Source organism: Petaurus breviceps, unplaced genomic scaffold (assembly GCF_028583685.1).
Source record: "Petaurus breviceps papuanus isolate PSGF00001 unplaced genomic scaffold, PetGlider_PUasm1.0 90823, whole genome shotgun sequence".
Taxonomy (NCBI): Eukaryota; Metazoa; Chordata; class Mammalia; order Diprotodontia; family Petauridae; genus Petaurus; species Petaurus breviceps.
Genome location: NW_027187352.1, coordinates 7,872,297 through 7,892,169, shown reverse-complemented (window position 1 = coordinate 7,892,169; position 19,873 = coordinate 7,872,297). Strand labels below are relative to the sequence as shown.

The window sequence follows — 19,873 nt, the reverse complement described above, 5'->3', positions numbered from 1 at the left end:
TCTGACATTCAATATCCACGTGCTATGTTCCCTTCCAATTCTAATGTTGTAAGGTCCCTTCTAGCTCCAATGTTCTGTGTTCTAAGGTTCCTTCCTCTTCAGACCTTCCATGTTCTAAGACCTCTTCTAGCTCTGACGTCTTCTGCCTCATGTTCTAAGGCCTAAGTTCTGACATTCTGTGTTCAAAGGCCTTTTCTGGCTCTGACATTCTAAGATTCAAGCATGTGTCTTCTCCAGCCTTTGACCTCTTAGTATGGAGGGCTTATCCACAGGGATACACATTGCCTATGCTTTAGTGCCCATTATGATGCTCTGTGTTCTAAGGCCTCTTCCAGCTCTGACATTCTATGTTGTATGTTCTAAGGTCCCCATTCTAATAATTCCAGCATGGATGACTTTTCTTTTGACTGTGTTCTTGTCTTGGCTTGCTAACAGGGTAAACCTATCAACTACTGTTGGAGAACTACTGTTCCCCTAGCTAGTAGCTTGGTACTTACTCCCTGTGGTTTGCCTTGTTTCCCAAGAAGAGGTTCCTTCTTTTTCAGAGTGGAAGCTTTAGTTCCTAGACTGTGAGCAGGTCCAGCCATCTCCACCCTAACTCTTACCCCTAGACAAGGCTGAACCCTGACAAAGTTAAGAAAGCTTGTACCCATGCAGGAAAAGCCAACACAGGCATGTGGCATTGTGGGGTGGTGGAAAGAGCTTTGTTCCAGTAAAATATAAGTTTCTTGAGGCAGGAACTGTTCGATTTCTGTCTTTCTATCTCCAGCACCTAACGTTAGATGCTTGATGCCCATTGAATTAAATTGCATTGACTAAGAGTCAGAAGACCAGACATGAGTTCAAGGCCTGACTCTGTCACTTATTCTCTAAGTCACCTAAGCAAAATTTCTTCCTTTGTTGGGTTTCCTCCCCTGTAAAATGGGAATGGTAACATTTGTGCTTTCTACATCACAGGGTTATTTTGAGGAACCATAAAGAAATGTTTGAGAGTACTAAAATAAAAGGGTTGGATTCCAGGATCTCTCAGAGCCTTCCAGCTTGGAAAGGAATGCTGACTTTGGAGTCAGGAGATCTGGATTTGAATTCTGACTCTATCGTGTAATAACTGCATGACCTTGGGCAAGTCATTTCTTTGTGATCCTCAGTTTTCACATCTGTGAAGTGGGAATAATAAATGTACTACCTACTTCATAGAGTAGGTGGTATGAGTAAAGTGATCTGTAAACCTTAAAAGTACTATAGAAATGTGTTGTTACCATAATTAATACTTTTCTCCAGATCTGTTATTTCACTATTGTGGGGGAATTCCTAGTGTGGAATATCCCTCTATGAATGCAGATCATCAAGTCACCTGTGAGTTATAATTTTAGAGTGTGCCCTGGGGAACTGAAAAGTCAAACGGTGACCCATAATCACACAGTGAGCAGGAATTAGGATTTAAACCTAGGTCCTTCTGCCTCTAAGGCCAGCTGCCATCAACCTACCACACCAGTGCCCCGCTAATATTACTAAGAGTATTGAGTTGGCTTAGGTTGCCTTCTGAGCTCTTTATAAAGCCCTCCATTCTACATTACTTCTACAAAACTTTCCCTCTTACATCTTTTCTTGATCGTTACCCACACAGCAACCAGCAAGCTCACAGCACTCAAAGGCATATCCCTCCCCCCAATTTCAACCTGCCCCCATTCCCAACAGCAAACCCAGGAGTACAACCCAAAGCCCAGAGGGGAGGTTCTTAGCAGGGCTAACCATGGAACTTTTACCTTTGTCGAGGAGGCTGCTGACTGGCCGAAAGAACCGGATGCATAGCCACAGAGAAACTATGGGAACCAGGGGGAGGGGCAGGGGCAGGGGCAGCAGAGAAGACAGAGAGAGGGTGGGGAATAGAAAAGGAAAAAAAAAAGACAACAACAAAAAGTGAAAAGAGGAAGTCCTAGGGCTGAGAGGGAGTTCTGAGATGGTGTTTCTGGCCCTGTCCCAGTGCCGAGAAGATTGATTGTGACGGGGGAGGATGAAGGGATGAGGGCAAGGTAGCTAGCACTTCCCTGCAGGACTCGAGAAGGGGGAAAGGGGCACCAGAATGAGTATCCTCCTCCTGCACTCAAGTCACAAACTCCAATAATTACCTGGTGTTGGGGCTCCAAGCAGGAAGGAAAGAAGGAAGAAGAAAGGAGAAGGGAGAAGGAAAGAAAAGAGAGAAAAAGAGATAGTGAGGGAGGAAGAGAGAAAATGAACAAAAGGAAGGAGAGAGAAGGAAGGAGAACAGAGGAGAGAAAAAGGAAAGGAGGAAGGGGAGACAAAAGAGGAAATAAAGGAGAGAGGGAAAGTGAAAGAGGGAATAAGGGAGGGAGAGGACAAAAGAGGAAAGAGAATATCCTGTCCTCATCTCAAATTCCACATGCCTAAATCTGAACACAGATCTGCCATTCTACTAACTTCTCTATTTCTGCTAATGATTCCACCATTTTCTGGGTAAGGAAGTCTCAGAAAATCAGAGCCAGCTCTGACTCTTTCCTCTCCGTAACTCCCAAAACCCAATCAATTCACAAGACGTGTGGATTCTTCCCCTCAAAACTAATCCAATACAAGTAGTTCTTGTACCTGTCCCCCTTTTCACTTCTATAACCACAACTTTAGTTAGGGCCCTTACCACCTCTTCCCCAAACTCCATAGACTCCAAATAAGTCTTCTTGCTTCCATTCTCTCCAGTCTTTAATCTATCCTTCACACTACCACTAAAATAATGTTCCTACACTTTTTCTCTTGTGAGCACATCACCTCCTTTGGGTATTTTTATCTCTACTCAGGTAACTAACTCCTTGTTGTTGTTTAGTTATTTTCAGTCACATCCAACTCTTCATGACCCCTTTTTTGAGTTTTCTTGGCAGAGATACTGGAATGGTTTGCCATTTCCTTCTCCAGACCATTTTACAGATGAGGAAACTGAGGCAACCAGTACTAAGTGACTTGTCTAGAGTCACACATCTAATAAGTAAGTGTCTGAGGTGGGATTTGAACTGAGGTCTTCCTAACCGCAGCACCAGCATTCTATCCACCTGCACCACCTAGCTATTAACTAACTCTCATATCTTTACTTATATAGAGGTTATCTCTCTCCTGAATTCTGGTCTGGTATTATCAATTGCCCCCCTGACCATTTTCACCTGGAAATATTTACTTGCAGTTTTCTCAAACTCAACACATCCTTCATACCTTCTCCAAACTTCCCTGTTTCTATTAAGGGTGCCACCATCTTTCCAGTCACCAAGAAATGCAACTTTGGAGTTACCTTTGACTCTTCCATTGACCTCAATTCCCCAACCCCCACCATATCCAATCAATGGCCAAGTCTTGTCAATTCTTCCTCCCCAACCTCTGTCACATCTCTCTCCTTCTTTCCACTCAGCCTCTATCCTGGTCCATGCCCTCAGTCACCTCTCAACTCCACATAGCTGTTACTTTCATCTGTCTCCTGATCTCCCTTTTCCAGTCCATCCTCCTCACAACTTCCAAGCTGATAGTGCTAAAACAAAGGTTTGCTCAGATCCTTCCTCTACTCAAAAGTTTTCAATGACTCTATCTTGTCTCTAGTATAAAATCCAAAATCATTTTAGCTTTCTATCTCTAGACCCTAGCATAGTACCTTATACATAGCCAACACATAATAAATGTTCATCGAGTCAAGTTAAATTGTTATAGGAGGGAAAAGGAAAGAAAAGGGAAGAGGAGAATGAAGAGGATAGATGGGAAGAAGAGGGAGATTGTGAGCATAGAGGAAGGAGGAAGAAATCATGGAGTTCGTATTGATACAGATGTTCCAACTCAGATGTAGGAAAGCAGAATCAAAGTTGTCAAGAGAAAACAGAACTGTTACTCCCCCTCTCCCTCATCTCCCTTAGTCCCTGCTTCCCCTTCAATTCAAGTCCTCCTTCAATTCTCTCCACCCCCCAACTATACCTGGCTTTTGCATCCTTCTCATCTGTCCTTTGGAAAAGCATGTGTCCACCTTAGGTAGGACAGTCATCCTACCTTATATCTGCAGCCATCTATCTAGGCATCATTCTCCATACTTTCATCCATTCACTTTTGCATTCATCCATCTACCCATCCCTCTATCCATCTCTAATCCATCCATCCACCCAGGGTATGCTGATGCCTGCTCCTACAAGGTCCTAAGAGCCAATTGTTAAATTTTCAGTGTGAGCATTTATACTTTCAGAAACCAGCAAACATTACAAATCAGAGCTCGACTGATTGTTTTATTGATATCTAGACTTAAAGAAGTACTGAAGAAAATATTAATAGTGCAGATTAAATTAAAAGGGTGTTGTGCATTTTCACAGAACTGTTTGTTAAACATTCACCAGCATATCCCTGCATTCATCTTTCTCTCTATCCATTCATTCATCCTTTAAGAAGAGCCCAGAAAAAAAGATTTACAGTTTAGGGGAATAAAGGCAAAAAAAGTTAAAAAAAAAAAAACCCTACCCTGCTATATTGATGACATAATGGAGGGAGGAAGGGCTAGTCCAATGGAAATTCTTACTAGTCTATTTGTGCCTGTTGTAGCCTGGCACCAATTTTATCAACTTTACCCTCCCTGTTCCCTAACCCACCCTTCCCTCAATCATCCTGAACTTCACTGGAACTAGGAAATGTTTCTTCTAAAGAAACAAAACAAAACAAAACCAGGAGAAGAAGAGTCCACTGTGTGAAAAACAAAGTATAAGAACCAAAGCCACAGACAGATTCCAAGAATATTTTTACACACCCCAACCTTACCAACCTATATGTAAAGGAAAGGGTGAACACCACTAAGGAAGAGATCTTTTGGGAAAACTTCCCAACGTCTCCTGTCCAGCTCAGACACTGTCTATTTTATGGTCCTTTCCAACTATCAATTCTGTGTTCTAGCTCTTACACTTTATGTTTCAAGGTCCTTTCCAGTTGTAACAATCTATGTTCTGTGTTCTGAGGTCACTTCCAACTCTGGTATTCTATGACTCAAGCCTACTCCCAGCCTCAATTCTCTGTCTTCTGTGAACCTAGCCAGAGGTTGACTGGACTGGATGGGAGAGTGGGGTTTACATTTGGCAAACCTGCCCCTCTCCACCCCTTTCCTACAGACCTTCTCTCTGCACCCCCCTCCTGGAAGCACCCTCCCTTAAGACCAGGGCAAGGAGGGGGTAGGTTGGTAGGTGGCCAGCCCAGGGCACCTCTCCCCAGACACCTGTTACCATGGCAACGTCAGCCTGGAAGATCTGCTTGACAAACTTGTTCCTTGAGGAATGGACCAGCTGTATTATGTCACCGTGGAGAGTGTCCCGATTTTTCTCCAGGAAGCCTGTAGAAGTGGGGAAAAGTCACAGGAAAACCTCCCGCCCCAAAAAACTATTTCTCTCCATCAAAATAAAATGCCATATGGCTAGTGTACTCTTTAGAGCTAAAAGGGACTTTGGAGGTTGTGTAGTCCAACCATCTCATCTTTTAGACGTGGACCCTGAGGGTCTCACAGGGAATTGTTGGCAATTTCAGCATGCCAGTATTGCTTGGGATGGGGTAAGGAGGTGAGGGCATTTTACAAATGCAAAAATTGAGACCCATAGATTAGAAATGACTTTCCTGAGATCATCTGGGTAGCAAGAGGCAGTAGGATTTGAACTCAAGATTCCTGATTCTGAGCCTAGCAATGCATCCACTGAACCATGTGTCTTTGTCCTCTCTTTCTGTCTCTGTCTCTCTGTCTTTCTCTCTTTCTGTCCCTCTAATCATATATATATATACACATACTCATGTATACATAGGTACTCTATATAGATAAACACACATATGATACATACATATATTCATGTACCCACATAGCTATTCTATATGTGTATATGTATTTACATGAAAACAACCTATAGAGTACCTATATGTGTGCATGAGTGTATATATGTGTGTGGGTGTACATACATATGTATATATGCATGTGTACATATATAATATGTATTGTGGAAATATCTCTATAATAGGTGTATATGAGCATGTGGTATATATGTATATACAGGTATGTATATAGATATCTATATAACATGCCTGTATATAATATATGTATGTGTGTGAGGTGTGTAGATATACACATATACCCACACATACACACTCCAATACATATATAATACCTATATGTATATTTGAGTGTATATATGTGTGTTATGTATACATGTGTATATGTATGTATTTGTGTATCTATATAGCTGTCCATGTGCATGTGTATGTGTATGTATGTGTGTATATGTGTGTGTGTGTGTGTGTGTGTGTGTGTGTAATTTGTCCCAATTCTGCTGCAGAAGGACAGAGCCCATCCAAAAGTGTGCTAGAGCCAGCTTGAACCTGCTTAGGAAAGCTGATTGTTAAATACTCTCTATAAGCATTTACATCTCAGAAATTAGCAAATACTGAAATGATGGGGTTGGATTTTATATATACATATATACTTTTAAGACATATCCCTTTAATCTCTAGATGTTATGATTCTAAATGATAGAGGCAAATTGCCTTAATGAAAGGAAAACCTTCCTAACAATTAGAGCTGTCCCAAGATAGAATGGGCTCCCCACCATGGGAAGTCTTCAAATGCTGGACTCCATGCCTCTGAGGTCCCTTTTACCTCTGAGATTCTGTGATTCTTTGGGTGGTCAGTGACCCCTCATGAGACAAGAGGAAGGAGCTATGGGTAAACATAAGATTCCAGGGCATTTCTTGTTCTTGGGAACCTCCCAGGATCCTTCTTTCCCTTATTTAATGAGTTTCCAGGATGGGGGAAGAGAAGGAACCACCTGCTCCCTCCCTCCACCTGCTGTCACCAGGTTTTCAACCCTCCTCTGACCTACTAGATCTTCCCCAAAGCAGTTGGAAGCTTCTTTGAGTCCCAGGGGCCCAGGAACAGGTACCTTGTGTCTCGTAGTAGACAATTCCAGCGAAATGATTGATCCCAAACTGGGTCTCGTGGTTGTTCTTTGGGGGGATGTAGTTGGTGTTGAGCTTGTGCTGAGAGTTGAGTTTATGCAGCATGGTTGTATCCGTCCCCTGCAGAGACCAGGCCTCCACTGCTGAACCAGCCCCCTTCCTTCCCTCTTCGAGACCACCTCTCCTATACCACCCCCAGGATCCCAACTGCAATTCCGACTCCCCCATTTATGCCCAGTAGAATCTGAGACAAATCTCTTCGCATGACTCAGTTTACCCATCTCTAAAAGTCTCAGTATACTCATCTTTAAAATGAGGGGGCTAGACTAATCAGTTGGTGACATAGGTGACAAGTCAATAGAATCCTTCTATCCCTGCTGGCATCCTATGTCTTTCTTGCCTTTTCCTTGAGAACAACATCTACAACATCTCACTCTCTATCACCTGGCTTCCAAGCTCACCAAAACTGCCCTCTCCAAAGGTACCAATGATCTCTTAAGTGCCAAGATTCATGGCCTTTTCTCAGTCTTCATTCTCCTTGACCTCTCAGCAGCCTTGACACTGTAAAACACCTTCTTCTCTGCAGGTTTTTGGGATTCTGCTCTCCTGGTTCTCCTCTTACCACTCAACTGCTCCTTCTCAATCTCCTTCACTGGCTTATCCTCCAATGAAACATCTTAGGTACTATATAAATGCTAGCCATTGTTGCTATTATCTCAAAAGTCCTTTCCATTTCAGTCTATGCTTTTATGCTTTGCTTCCTAAACACATAAATATTTTGGTCCCTATGCCCACAAGTAGCTTGAGATTTAATATGAAATGTTTTGTAATTGGGAGAGAACTTTCGAAGTCATCTAGTCTAATGCCATAGCTTTATAGTGAAGGAAACTGAAGCTCAGGGAGGGCTTGCTCAAACTGGATTCTTGTTGTTGCTATTTGTCCCTTGTTCTCAAAGAGGACCAGGACATCAGGGAAGTGATACCATAACATGCAAGTGAATTGGATTTAAGTGATGGAGGCCTATGCAAAGTCACCAGCCTCACTTTCTCCTCCAGAGCCATCGGGGTCCACTGTCAGATATGAATCATGATGACTGGAGATGGCCCAGGATGCATTGGGGGACCTTGGTCTTTTCAAGCTAAGGTCTTTAACAGGTCTCAGTTTGACCAAGACAATGGCTTGAATTGGCAGTCTTCTAAAGAGGAGGCCTTTGAAAACAAATGATTGACCAAGAGTTGTGGCCCCTTCCTATCAGCAGATCTGCTTGGTTCTGACTCTACCAACATTGTGTCTCCCTCCAACTGAAATCTCATCATCATGGTAGATTTGGCTTTGATACCCAACACCTCCTCAACACCCTCAGCTGCCTCTCTCCTCTGATTAGAGGACTAGAAGATGAGTCAACAAATCCTCTCTCAGGCTTCCTTTTACAGAGGGATCAGAATGTTCCAACCATTCCTCACCAGCTGCTCTACTTGGTTTCAACTTTATAAACATATTGCCTGGGATGTGGCAGCCTCTGTTGGCCCACCCCACCCCCTTTCAGCTTCTTTTTGTGTATTATCTTCCCTATTAGATTGTCAGCTCCTAGAGGTCAGAGATTGTCTTCCTTCCTTTCTTTCTCTCTTTCTTTTTTCCTCTTCCTTTCTTTCTTTTTTCCTCTTTCTTTCTTTCTCTTTCTTTCTTCCTACCTTCCTTCCTTTTTCTTTCTTTTTTATTTTTCTTTCTTTCTCTTTCTTTCTTTCTTTCTTTCTTTCTTTCTTTCTTTCTTTCTTTCTTTCTCTCTTTCTCTTTCTTTCTTTCTTCCTTCCTTCCTTCCTTCCTTCTTTCCTTCCTTCCTTTCTTATTTATATTCCCAGTACTTAGCGTAGTATCTGGCATATAATAGGTACTTAATAAATGTTTTTTGACTATGACTATGACCTTGATCTGTTGGTGAAATATTTTCTGTTCTAAGGTCCCTTTCAGCACGAATATTCTATCATTTAAAACAGTGATTCTCAAGGTGTGGTCTGGGTATCCTTGGGGGTCCCCAAGACCCATTGGGGGGGTTCTGCAAACATTATTTCATAATAATACTTAGATGTTTTTATTTCTAATGCTGTAAATATTGATAACTTATAATCCATAAAAACAAGTGCTCTTTGGGTAGTAGTCAATAATTTGACCATAAAAGGGGTCCTCAGACCAAAAAGTTTGAGAACTGCTATTCTAGAGCGTTTCCACAATACTTGGGACTTTGCGGTTGCCCCTTGACCCTTCTCCCATGGTGGTGTGACTACCAGCCACCATGGAGTGTGGTTTGGAGTACTCTTCCCCTCTTGTGTTTCCCCTATGAGCCCTGGCCCTGGCCGTGGTCACCTGGAACCCATCCAGGCTGTTTAACTGCTCCTGTAGCTTGGTGAAGGTGAGAGTCCCCAGCTCTACTTCTTTCCAGTGAGATGAAGGACAACCAGGCCTACTCTCTGCCCTGGCACAGCCACTGTTTCCTAAGGTCTTCCTAGACGTTCTTTGTTCTAATTCTGTAATCTAAGGGCTCTTCCAATTTTAACACTTAATGATTTCTGAGTGGGTAAAGGAAGGATGTTCTATACTCTGTCCCCATTCCCTCCCCTGTTCACACATATTCACAATGATGCACACACACCTTAGGGAATTTACTCTCTTCATCAATAAGGGAGATGATATTCATAGGTTTATTAGCGATCATGTCCAGGGCGTCCTGGTTGTCGGTGAACTCGATATGTAGCCAGTCAATGTTCTCCAGGTTGTATTCTTCCTGCTCCAACTTGAAGACATGCCTCACAAAGAACTGTTGCAAGTTCTCATTGGCAAAGTTGATACAGAGCTGCTCAAAGCTGGAGGCCAGGGAAGGAAGGAAAGAGGTAGTCACCGAGGGGGACAGTGGGGCAAGGAGGACAGGATAAGACTGTAGGGTTTCTTCTTTCAAGAATGAAGACTCCTGCTGGGTAGGGATGGGAGGCACCCAAGATGAAAGCCAGGAGGCCTGGGTTCTCTCATTCCATTGTTATAGTTTCATTTCCCACAAAAGCATCATAGTATATTAGAAAATACAGATTAGAACTCAGAAGATCTGGCATTTCAAATTGACTCTTTCTGTAAATCAGCAAATCCCTTCCTCCAAGTCTCAGGTTCTTCATTTTAGAACTAGAAGGGGCTTTGTAGATTAACTGGCCCAGTCCTCTCATTTGACAGAGAAAGAAACTGAGCCCCAAGTAGATGAGGGGACTTACCCAAGGCCACACTGGGAATTAGTGGCAGAACTAGATTCCAGGTCTCCTGACTCCTGGCACAGTACTCCATATCTTACCTAAATTCTATAGTCTTTTCCCCTCTTCCCTAATCCTACACCTACAGAAACATAGGCCTTTTCACAGAGTAGGTACTTAAATATTTCCTGAATTGTTGAACCGAACTGAATATGCCTTCCTTCACTACCTGTTTCCCAGAGTAATTGTCAGGATCAAATTTGTTTTGTACTCTTTTAATGTGTTTGTCTTGAGGGCTAGCCTTGTGAACTGAAACCTGTAACAAGACAGTCACAGAGCAGGAGGAAAGCATTCAGAAATGTGGGTGTGAAAGGGGTGACTTTGCAGGCCCCTAATGATCAGTTCAACTGTAGAATTTAGACATTGGTGATCTTGATGTCTTGATCCCTAAATCTCTTATAGCATGTGAAACTTGAGTGCCCAACTACCCCACTAGACTATAAGCCCTTTTGAAGGCAGGGACTGAGCCTTATGTTGTACCTGTTCACAGTAAAGTTTTCAAAGCCAAAGATGTCCAAAAGACCAATTGATCTTCGTGTGTTTTTGATGCCTTGGGCCGGAGGTCTATAAATTGCAGCATTGATCTTGTCCACAATCCACACAAAGAGTCTCCCATAAATTCCCTGAAAAATAACCAGGATTTTTAACTCTTGGAATGTTTGGGTCTGAGTCTCTCTTCTCTAGCATTTTATATTTACACATACTCTATAGAAGCCTCATGTCTGGAGAAGAGGGAGTCTCACAATCTTCTTGGTCAGACCACATAAGAGCAATGATAATGTCAAGGTGGTTGACCAGAGAAATCCTTGAGTAAAGTAAGGAGTTCTCCAGTCAATTTGATGAAAGTACAGGATAAGATCCATGGTTAGTCCCTGATCAAACGGAAAAGTCCCCCAATCAAACTCATGGGATATAAGGGAACTTATAGTGATTGACTGAATCGGTCACTTTTCCTAGTGGCCTATAAGTCAGCTGATGATGCTGTCCATGGTTCATAGCTCCAGAGGACTTGCTTGTTGACCTTTTTCTTGTGCCTTCTTCCACAGTACAATAAAGGGGATGGGGGGGCGGGGAATGTCTCTTTTACTCATCGATAGAAGCAGTAATGCCAACTTGTAGCAGAAGCACATGGCAGGAGGAGACATGTTTGTACTTGCCTGAAAATAGAATTCAAGGGCATTCTTATTGGACCTCAGACTCCTATGTAGTGGAGGTGGGATTTTGAAGTTCCCAGGGAGGTTAAGCATTGAATTTAGCCACCATTCTAGTGGAGAAGAGAGATTTTCTTGGCAATGATGGCTTTGAGGATTGCTTTGTGAGTAACTCCAAGTTCAAGAGCTCCTGAATTTGAGAGTTTAGGCACTGAACTTTCTAGAATGATAATATTTCCTAATGCATCCCTGTACCTTAGAAAAGAATGGGAGAGTCCACATGGTTCTTGCACAGTGATCTTCCTAGAGAAAAAAGCCATGAAGTTACTTAGACACTTCAGGTCTGATGAAAAGGAGGTCTTTTGTATAACAAGCTCCAAAGCATGTTTACCTTTTCGGGGTATCTAAACCACAAGGTGTCCTGAGGAGACTGTGTAGGACTCTGTAGGAAAGAGATATTCACCAGAATGATGGAGGGTTGCCCCAACAGCAATCTCAAGTTAGTATTCTTCCAGTGGGAAGGAGAAGGTTGGGGTTGGAGGGCAAGATGTTGATGGGCTATTTGAGGACTTTTCCCCGTTATATTTGTTCATGGGTTTATGTGAATCTTTAGCATCTTGTGCCTTTTCTTTAGGGGTAAAATAAAGGTTATTCATATTAAATAACCATATTGTATGCTGTCTGTGTAGGATCTGACCATGCATATTTGGGACACCCTAGAATATGCTATGAAGACGTTTTATTTTGGAATTTTTGCCAGATTAATTCAGGTGAGCTAAGGAGCCAAAGAAAGAGAACTTGACCCCTAGGGGTCAAGTTCATAAGTTATGAGACCTGCTCCATATGAGTTCAGGTACTTTGGGTGGAACAGTATGAAAATCTTTCATCCCTAATAAGAATGCTAGATTCAGCACTTGCCCTGCCTAGGAACTTCAAAATCCCACCCCCTCTACACAAGGATTTGGGGTTTCAAAATGATGTCCTTGATCTCCCCTTTCAGGTCATTTATAAACACATGTCTCCTTCTGTCATGTGCTTCTGCCATAACTTACTACTGCTGTTCCTGGTGGTGGGTGGTAAAGACATTTCCCACCCCTTATCCCCCTTGCTGTACTCTGAAAAAAGACACAAAGAAAAAAATCAAAAAGCCATTAATTCACATGTATATCATGTTTTAAGGTTTGCAAAGTGCTTTATATACGCTATGTCATTTGAACCTTACACTGACCCTGGAAAGTAAATTCTATTATTATCTTAATTTTACTAATGGAGAAACTGAGGGACAGAGCAGTTAAGTGATATCAAGAGTCACACAGCTTCTAAGGATTTTCCTTGACTCCAAGTCAAGTACTCCCTTCCTTCCTTCTTTTCTTCCTTCCTTCTTTTCTTCCTTCCTTCCTTCCTTCCTTCCTTCCTTCCTTCCTTCCTTCCTTCCTTCCTCCCTTCCTCCCTTTCTTTTCTTCCTTCCCTTCCTTCCTTCCTTCCTTCCTTCCTTCCTTCCTTCCTTTCTTTCTTTCTTTCTTTCTTTCTTTCTTTCTTTCTTTCTTTCTTTCTTTCTTTCTTTCTTTCTTTCTTTCTTTCCTTTTTTGGAGAAGGGAAGGCAGGGCAATTGTGGTTAAGTGACTTGCCCAAGGTCACACAACTAGTAAGTGTCAAGTGTCTGAGACCAGATTTGAACTCAGGTCCTTCTGATTCCAGGGCTAGTGCTCTATTCACTGTGCCACCTAGCTGCCCTAAGCACTGTATTTATTTTCCATGCTGCTTGTTTAGTCCCATTGTATATTCGATTCCAGGCATCACATTTTTAAAAAATTCATTTTTTATGTGTTTTGTTTTGTAGAACACACTTATTCACTGATATATCTACATCAAACTTGCTTCTCTAACAGGAAAAGCAATTAAGCAAAATAATTGTTGTTCAGTCATTCAGTTGTGTCCAACTCTTCAAGACACCATGGACCATAGTACATAAGGCCCTTTTATCTTCCACTATCTCTCAAAGTCTGTCCAACCTCCCAAAGTCTATTTATTGCTTCCATTTCACTATCTAACCATCTCATCCTCTGTTGGCCCCTTTTCTTTTTGCTTTCAATCTTTCCCAACATCAGGGTCTTTTCCAATGAATCCTGTCTTCTCAATATGTGGCCAAAGTATTTAAGCTTCAGAAGCAAAACAGCCTGAGAGATTTTGAAACTACCTCTGAGAACACATACTACATTCCACTCTTTTGTCCCTCACCTAACTACAGAGAAGAGAGATGTGTATTTCATCATCTATTCTTTGGTACCAAGATTAGTGACTAAAATTAATCTAAGTTGGGCTACCTTTAGTGTTGTTTTAACTTACTTTCATTGAATAGACTCTTCTCCTACCTCTGCTTATTTAATCTGTATCAGTTCAAATGATGGTACTACAATATTCCACTTCTTTCATGCCCCACAGTTGGCTCTGCCATTCTCCCATATGATGAGTACCTACTTTGCTTCCAACTTTTTGCTACCTAAGAGGTAGAAACCACATTTTAGAAAGGGCACTGACACAAATGGGTCTAAGTTCCCCATCCCCACCCAGTGACTCACTGTGGCATGAACATGACCCTGAAGGCTATTAGAATAAAGCACAAAGTGTCCTACAACTAGGAGCAATAAAGGGAAGTTACAGGAAGGCAGATTTTCATTTCAGTAGGAACTTCCTAAGCATCTGAGCTATCCCACGATGGAATGACAGTCTTTCAGGTCATGAATTCCACATCACAAGTAGTGTTCAAGGAGATGCTGCATGACCACTTTGGAAGGATGCTGTAAAGGAAATACCTGTTCAGGTAGGGGAGGGACTAGGTGACCTCTGCTATTCCTTCCTGCCCTGAAATTCTCTGATTTACTTATTCCCTTTGCCAACCTTGATTCCCCAAGGCCATTGAAGTATTCCCCTGTGGACAGTGTAAAATAGAAGAGGACTAAAAGCAGTTCTGCTGGACCCAGCTCAAACCAGCTAACAAGAGCCAATTGTTAAAACTTCCAGTGTGAATATTTTTACCTTGGAAATCAGCAAGTGTTACAAATCAGGGCTTGATTTTTTTTTTGTTTTATTAATTGTCTAGATAAGAAAGTGATGAAGAAAACACTAATAATGCAGATTAAACCTAAAAGTATATCCTGAGCACATTTTTATTTTCCTGAAGAGTAATTTGTTAAACATTTACTAGTGTACCACTGACTGAGAGCCTCCAGAGTAATGAGTAGCCTACTTGAAGAAGGAACAAAAAGAATGTCTTTCTCCGTGGTAGTCTAATGCTAGATCATGGGATACAGGGAGTTAACTGATGCCCACTGGAGGTTATTGAGTGATGAGTGGCAAAGGAAGAAGGTTGATACAGCAAGGCTTATACTTTAGGAAAATCACTAATGATTTGCCCAGGGTCATACAGCTTGTAAGTGTCAGAGATAGGATTTGAACCCAAATCTTCCTGGCTCCAAGCCCAATATTCTCTCTACTATGCTACTAATGTCAGCAATTATTCAGATAAGGGTTTGCTCCCTGCCTCCTCTGCAGAATTACAAAGTTAAAAGAAATCTTAAAACGGAAAGAAAGAAAAGAGAACCATTGAAACATTTCTTTTAAGTGTAGAGAGGGGACCAGAAGGGAGGATGAAAGGGAACCCTGACAAGCCTTGAAAGTTACATGTTGAATTCATATACTTGAAATAAAACACAAGGTATATGTAATAGAGACTCACGGTTTCATTTACAATCTTTTCCTGGTCTATGTTACAGAGAGAAATGTTTGTTTTATTTGGTGTTTGTTAATTAGGATATTATTTTAAGCAACTCAGCAGTCAGTTGAACTCACAACCCAGCTGACGTCCCTTTCCTAGCATCATCCTGATGAATAAAAATTCAAGACCAGTCCCAGCCAGTTCCAATGCATGAGGCTCACGGCTCCCTCTCTCTGAAACCTTACCTTGACAAAAGCGTCTCTGACATCCAGGGCTTGCTCCTTGCTGAGTGGGGTGGAGACAGTTTCCCCTCTTGTGATGATGGTTCGACTGGTAAGGCAATTCATCAGATCTGGAGGATGAACCTGGAAGCATGATGGAAAAACTCACAGTCACACAATCTTAGCTCGGGAAGGGACTTCATTGGTCACCTACCCTAACGAAGACTTGAAAAGGAATGACAACACAACAACACAAAACATGTATTTAAAGTTTACAAAGTAATTTACACGTGTTATTTTATTTGCTCATTATTCCCATTGAGGAGGAATGAGGAAACAGATTTAGAGAGATAAATGACTAGCCCAGGGTCACATAACTATTATTTGAGACAAGGTGGCACAGTGGATTGAGCACTGGATCTGGAATCAGAAAAACCTGAGCTCTAATTCAGCCTCACCTAATTAACAAACTATGTGATCTTGGACAAGTCACTTGATCTCTGCCTGCCTTGGTTTCCTCATCTATAAAGTAAGGATAAGAACTGTCCTTCTAGGGCCGTTAGGTGGGGTAGCAGATGGAGTACCAAACCTGGAGTCAAGAAGACTCATCTTCCTGAGTTCAAATCTGGCCTTAGACACTTAGTAGCTGTGTGATCCTGGGCAAGTCACTTTACCCTGTTTGCCTCAGTTTCCCCAATTGTAAAATAAGCTGGAGAAGGAAATGGCAAATCACTCCATTATCTTTGTCAAATAAATCCCAAATGGGGTCATGAAGAGTCAGACACAACTCAAATAACTGAACAACATCTCCTGAAGTCAAATCATTGAGGATGAAATGAGAATATTTGTAAAGTGCTTAGAACATTGATTGGCATATAGTAGACACTTACTAAATTATGATGATGATTTCAACTCAGGTCTTCCTGATTCCAAGTCCAGCATTCTACCCACTGAACCACCTTGCTGCCTATGTACCCAGGAAGTAGTCATCCCCTTTTGTTTGAAAGCCCCTGTAGATGGGGACCTCTGTACCCCTAAGGCAGCCCATTGCACTGCTAGAAGCTCTAATTATTAGGAAGTTTTTCTCTTACAGCTCTGGCTTCAGTACAATGCTCCAAGCCACCCTCAACAAGCTTCCTGGGCACCTCTAGCTATGTGCATTCCCAAATTTGGAACTTTTAACCTCTTAACTTGTAGCAATCAATCAGGGAATTATTTTGATTTTTGAAATGCACTCCTGCACTCTTTCCCCTTACCCCATACCCCAAAGTACTAGAGGGATTATACCCATCCATAAATATATGTAACTCTCCAGGCTCAAGTTTCCCAGCTCCCTGAGGTCCCACAGGTTTCTACACAGCCTAAATACTTGATCAAATCTAAGCTGAATTGAAAAACACTGATTGGTGGCCCAAGGAAATGCCCAGAGCCTGGAGGCCCAGTAAGTATCCCCTCAGAGACTGGATTCAATTTCTTTTCCAAACAGATTTTCCCAGAATTTTCAATAAACTTCTAGAATGTCACATCTAAAAGAACCCTTTGATAGCACCTTGTCCAAACCCTTCATTTATCAGATGGAGCACCTGAAGCCCATAAAGGGAAAGTGACATACTCAAGGTATGATAGACCACAAGAAAGAGAGCAGAGATTCAAACCCATGCCTTTTGGCTCTAAATTTAGGGCTCTTACCACATACCATGCTATCACCTCTTACTCAGAGAACCCGCAATCTGGACCTAGAAGGGCCCTCATAAATCATCTAGTCCATAGGTTCCCAGAGTGGGCAATACCACCCTCTAGGGGAGGGTACCAGAATGATGGAGGGAGGGCAGTAGTAGCCTAGGGTGCAATTGGGAGGCATTGAATAAAAATACAAGGGCGGTGGAAGCATAAGGAAAGAAGAGAATATGGGAAAATTTTTGAAAAACCATCTGTGCACATTTCATCTGTTGTATAACAGAGTTAAAGCTGTAGTGATTACATTATTTTCCAAATAAACACACAAAATGCAAGTTATAACCAATCCATGATCAAGTCCACTGACAGGTCTTAACAAGCAAGTGTTGGCTGCCAAGTGCATCTCATGTTGCTGGGAAGTCCAGCATGCATTGGCAGGAATAAGTACAAGTAATGCCTTGTTTACAATACAATACTGTATTGTACATGACACAATATTGCATCATCAAAATTTCAATGCAGGAAAAAACCACAGATTTACAATAAATTTTTAAATTTAAGATGCATCATTTTTTTAAAAATATATTTTATATATATTTTTTGAAATGATACAATTTTTTTAATCACTAAAGGGTTAAAATAAGTAGATTTCTAGGGAGGCACTGAGTAATTTTTTTTAAAAGGGGCAGTAGACCAAATAAGTTTGAGAACCTCTGATCTAACCCAATCCTTTCATTTTATAAATGAAGGATAAATGCCCACAGGAAGGAAATGAGAGAAGAGAAGAGCTGGACACATATCTGGCTGGGACTTATCTGCATAGACAAGAAAGCTAGTCAATGGAAGCTGATAAGGGCACCACTGTCATCATTGCCACCATTTATATATCACCTACTATGTACCAGGCACTGTACTAGTCACTTTACCAACGTTATTCCATTTGATTCTCAAAACAAACCTGGGAGGTAAGTGCTGTCATTATCCCCCATTTTACAGTTAAGAAAACTAAGGCATATAAGTGACTTGCCCAAGTACACAAGGCTAATAAATGTTTGAGATTGGATTTTAACTCAGGTCCTCCTGACTACAGGCCCAGAACTCTATACACCATGCCACTAAGAGAAAATGTACAAAGTAAGGGAAAGGAGCCTGGGACAGAGCCTTGGAGTATACCTACTCATAAGGGATAGGACAAAGCTGAGGATCCAGAAAAGAAGATGGGGAGTAGTGGTCAGACAGGAAGAAGGAAAACCGGGAGGCAGCAATGTCATGAAAACCCAGGAGGAAGAAGGTGTCTGGGAGGAGGCAGTGACCAAGAGTATCAAATACTTCAGAGATCAAAAAAGACAGTGACTGAGAAGTGGCCACCAGACCTGACAATGATTAGAATGCCGGTAACCTTGAAGATGGAACAATTTGAACTGAGTCCTTTCATAGCCACAGAAAAATAAAATTGGAAAATTAATTGATTATTTTTAGCATCAGAAGGCAAACAGATCATTTAGTTCAATTTCTTCATTTTATAGTGGAGGAAATTGAAACCCTGAGAGAAGTACCTTGTCCAAGAATGCACAGAATGTTTACCAAAAAGCTGGGACTAAAACTATGGAATCCTAGAATCTCACAGGCAGAAGAGCCCACAGGTGCCATTCATTCCAGCCCACATGAACACGAATACCTCCTGCAACATCTCCAACAAACATCCATCCAACCTCTCTTTGAAGACCTCCAGCAGTGAAGAACTCATTGTTTCATCAAGACTTGACTCCCGGTCCAATGACTTTTCCACTACACCACTTTCCATGAATGCCAGCAGCTTCTTGGCTTATCTTTCATGATCTGCCCTAACTGCGGTCCCGTTTTTTTGTTCACCCTCTGTTTTTGAAGAGGACCAAGGACATCATGGTTGACTTGCGCATGAATTGTATTTTAGTGAGGCATAGCTGCACAGTCGTCAGCCTCACTCTCTCTTCCAGAGTCATCGGAGGCCAGCAGCAGGACAAAAGTCAGGATACCCGCCTACAGCCTGGGCTGTAGTGGACTACTGTGGTCTTCGAGGTCTGACCAAGCTCTGAGAGCTCTGCAGCCCTTGCCTCAGTCACTTTCATGGTCGTTGGAACAAATTGCTCCCATCCATTCTGCCTGGGTAAGTCTTCACATCTTTGGGGCAGACATCCCCTAACTCACTGTCAGGTTTAAGTCCTATCAGTTACCCTCAACCTGGTTTAGCCTGTCTGGCAAGATGGTTTTACTGGAGTGTGGCTGCTATGCAGGCTACATGCAGCTTCTTGGAGCCTCAGGTGAGAGCTGAGCACCAGGTGGACCTCGAAGGTCAAACCAGAGGTGCTAGTCCTCCCTGACACCCCATATGCTCCAACTATAAGGGGAAGACCCTCAGGGTTGCTGTTCCAAAGAGAAACGGTTGCCATTGACATTCACTCTCAGCCAGGAAGGCCCAAAATACAGCCACCAAGTGAAGCCTGGGCAGGGCTAATTAAAGGGACCATTCCTTGGCTCATTCTTCAAGAGGCCTATTCACTGAATGAGCGTTACCTCACTTTAAGTGAGTACTTGAAAGGGACTTAGCCTAAAAGGGCAAGGATCTTCCATTGCTTCCTGGGTCATCTCCAGTCATCCTGATGAATATTTGCCCACTGGACCCAGATGGCTGTAGAGGAGAAAGTGAGGCTGGTGACCTTGCACAGCCCTCCCTCACTCAAATCCAAGTCAACTGCGAGTCACATCACCATTTCCCTGATGCCATGGTCCCCTTCAAAAATGAAGGACAAATACAACAACAATATGCATGCCAGATAAGTGTAAAATTGGGACTGTGTCAAAAAGATTTCTGACTTTGGGCTGGTGGCT

General features: G+C 42.2%; 1 protein-coding gene across 1 annotated transcript in view; it reads right to left on the bottom strand.

The window, feature by feature from the left end:
* The window catches only part of MYO7A (myosin VIIA), a 165,133-nt gene that overhangs the window by 116,940 nt on the left and 28,320 nt on the right, over positions 1-19,873 (bottom strand). Inside the window, exons 9-14 of the mRNA XM_069070910.1 lie at positions 15,353-15,472; positions 10,722-10,864; positions 9,599-9,809; positions 6,936-7,071; positions 5,241-5,347; positions 1,767-1,823 (exon numbers count right to left, since the gene is read on the bottom strand). Of these exons, the coding sequence (XP_068927011.1) occupies positions 1,767-1,823; positions 5,241-5,347; positions 6,936-7,071; positions 9,599-9,809; positions 10,722-10,864; positions 15,353-15,472 (774 nt within the window). The remainder of the gene's footprint in view (positions 1-1,766; positions 1,824-5,240; positions 5,348-6,935; positions 7,072-9,598; positions 9,810-10,721; positions 10,865-15,352; positions 15,473-19,873) is intronic.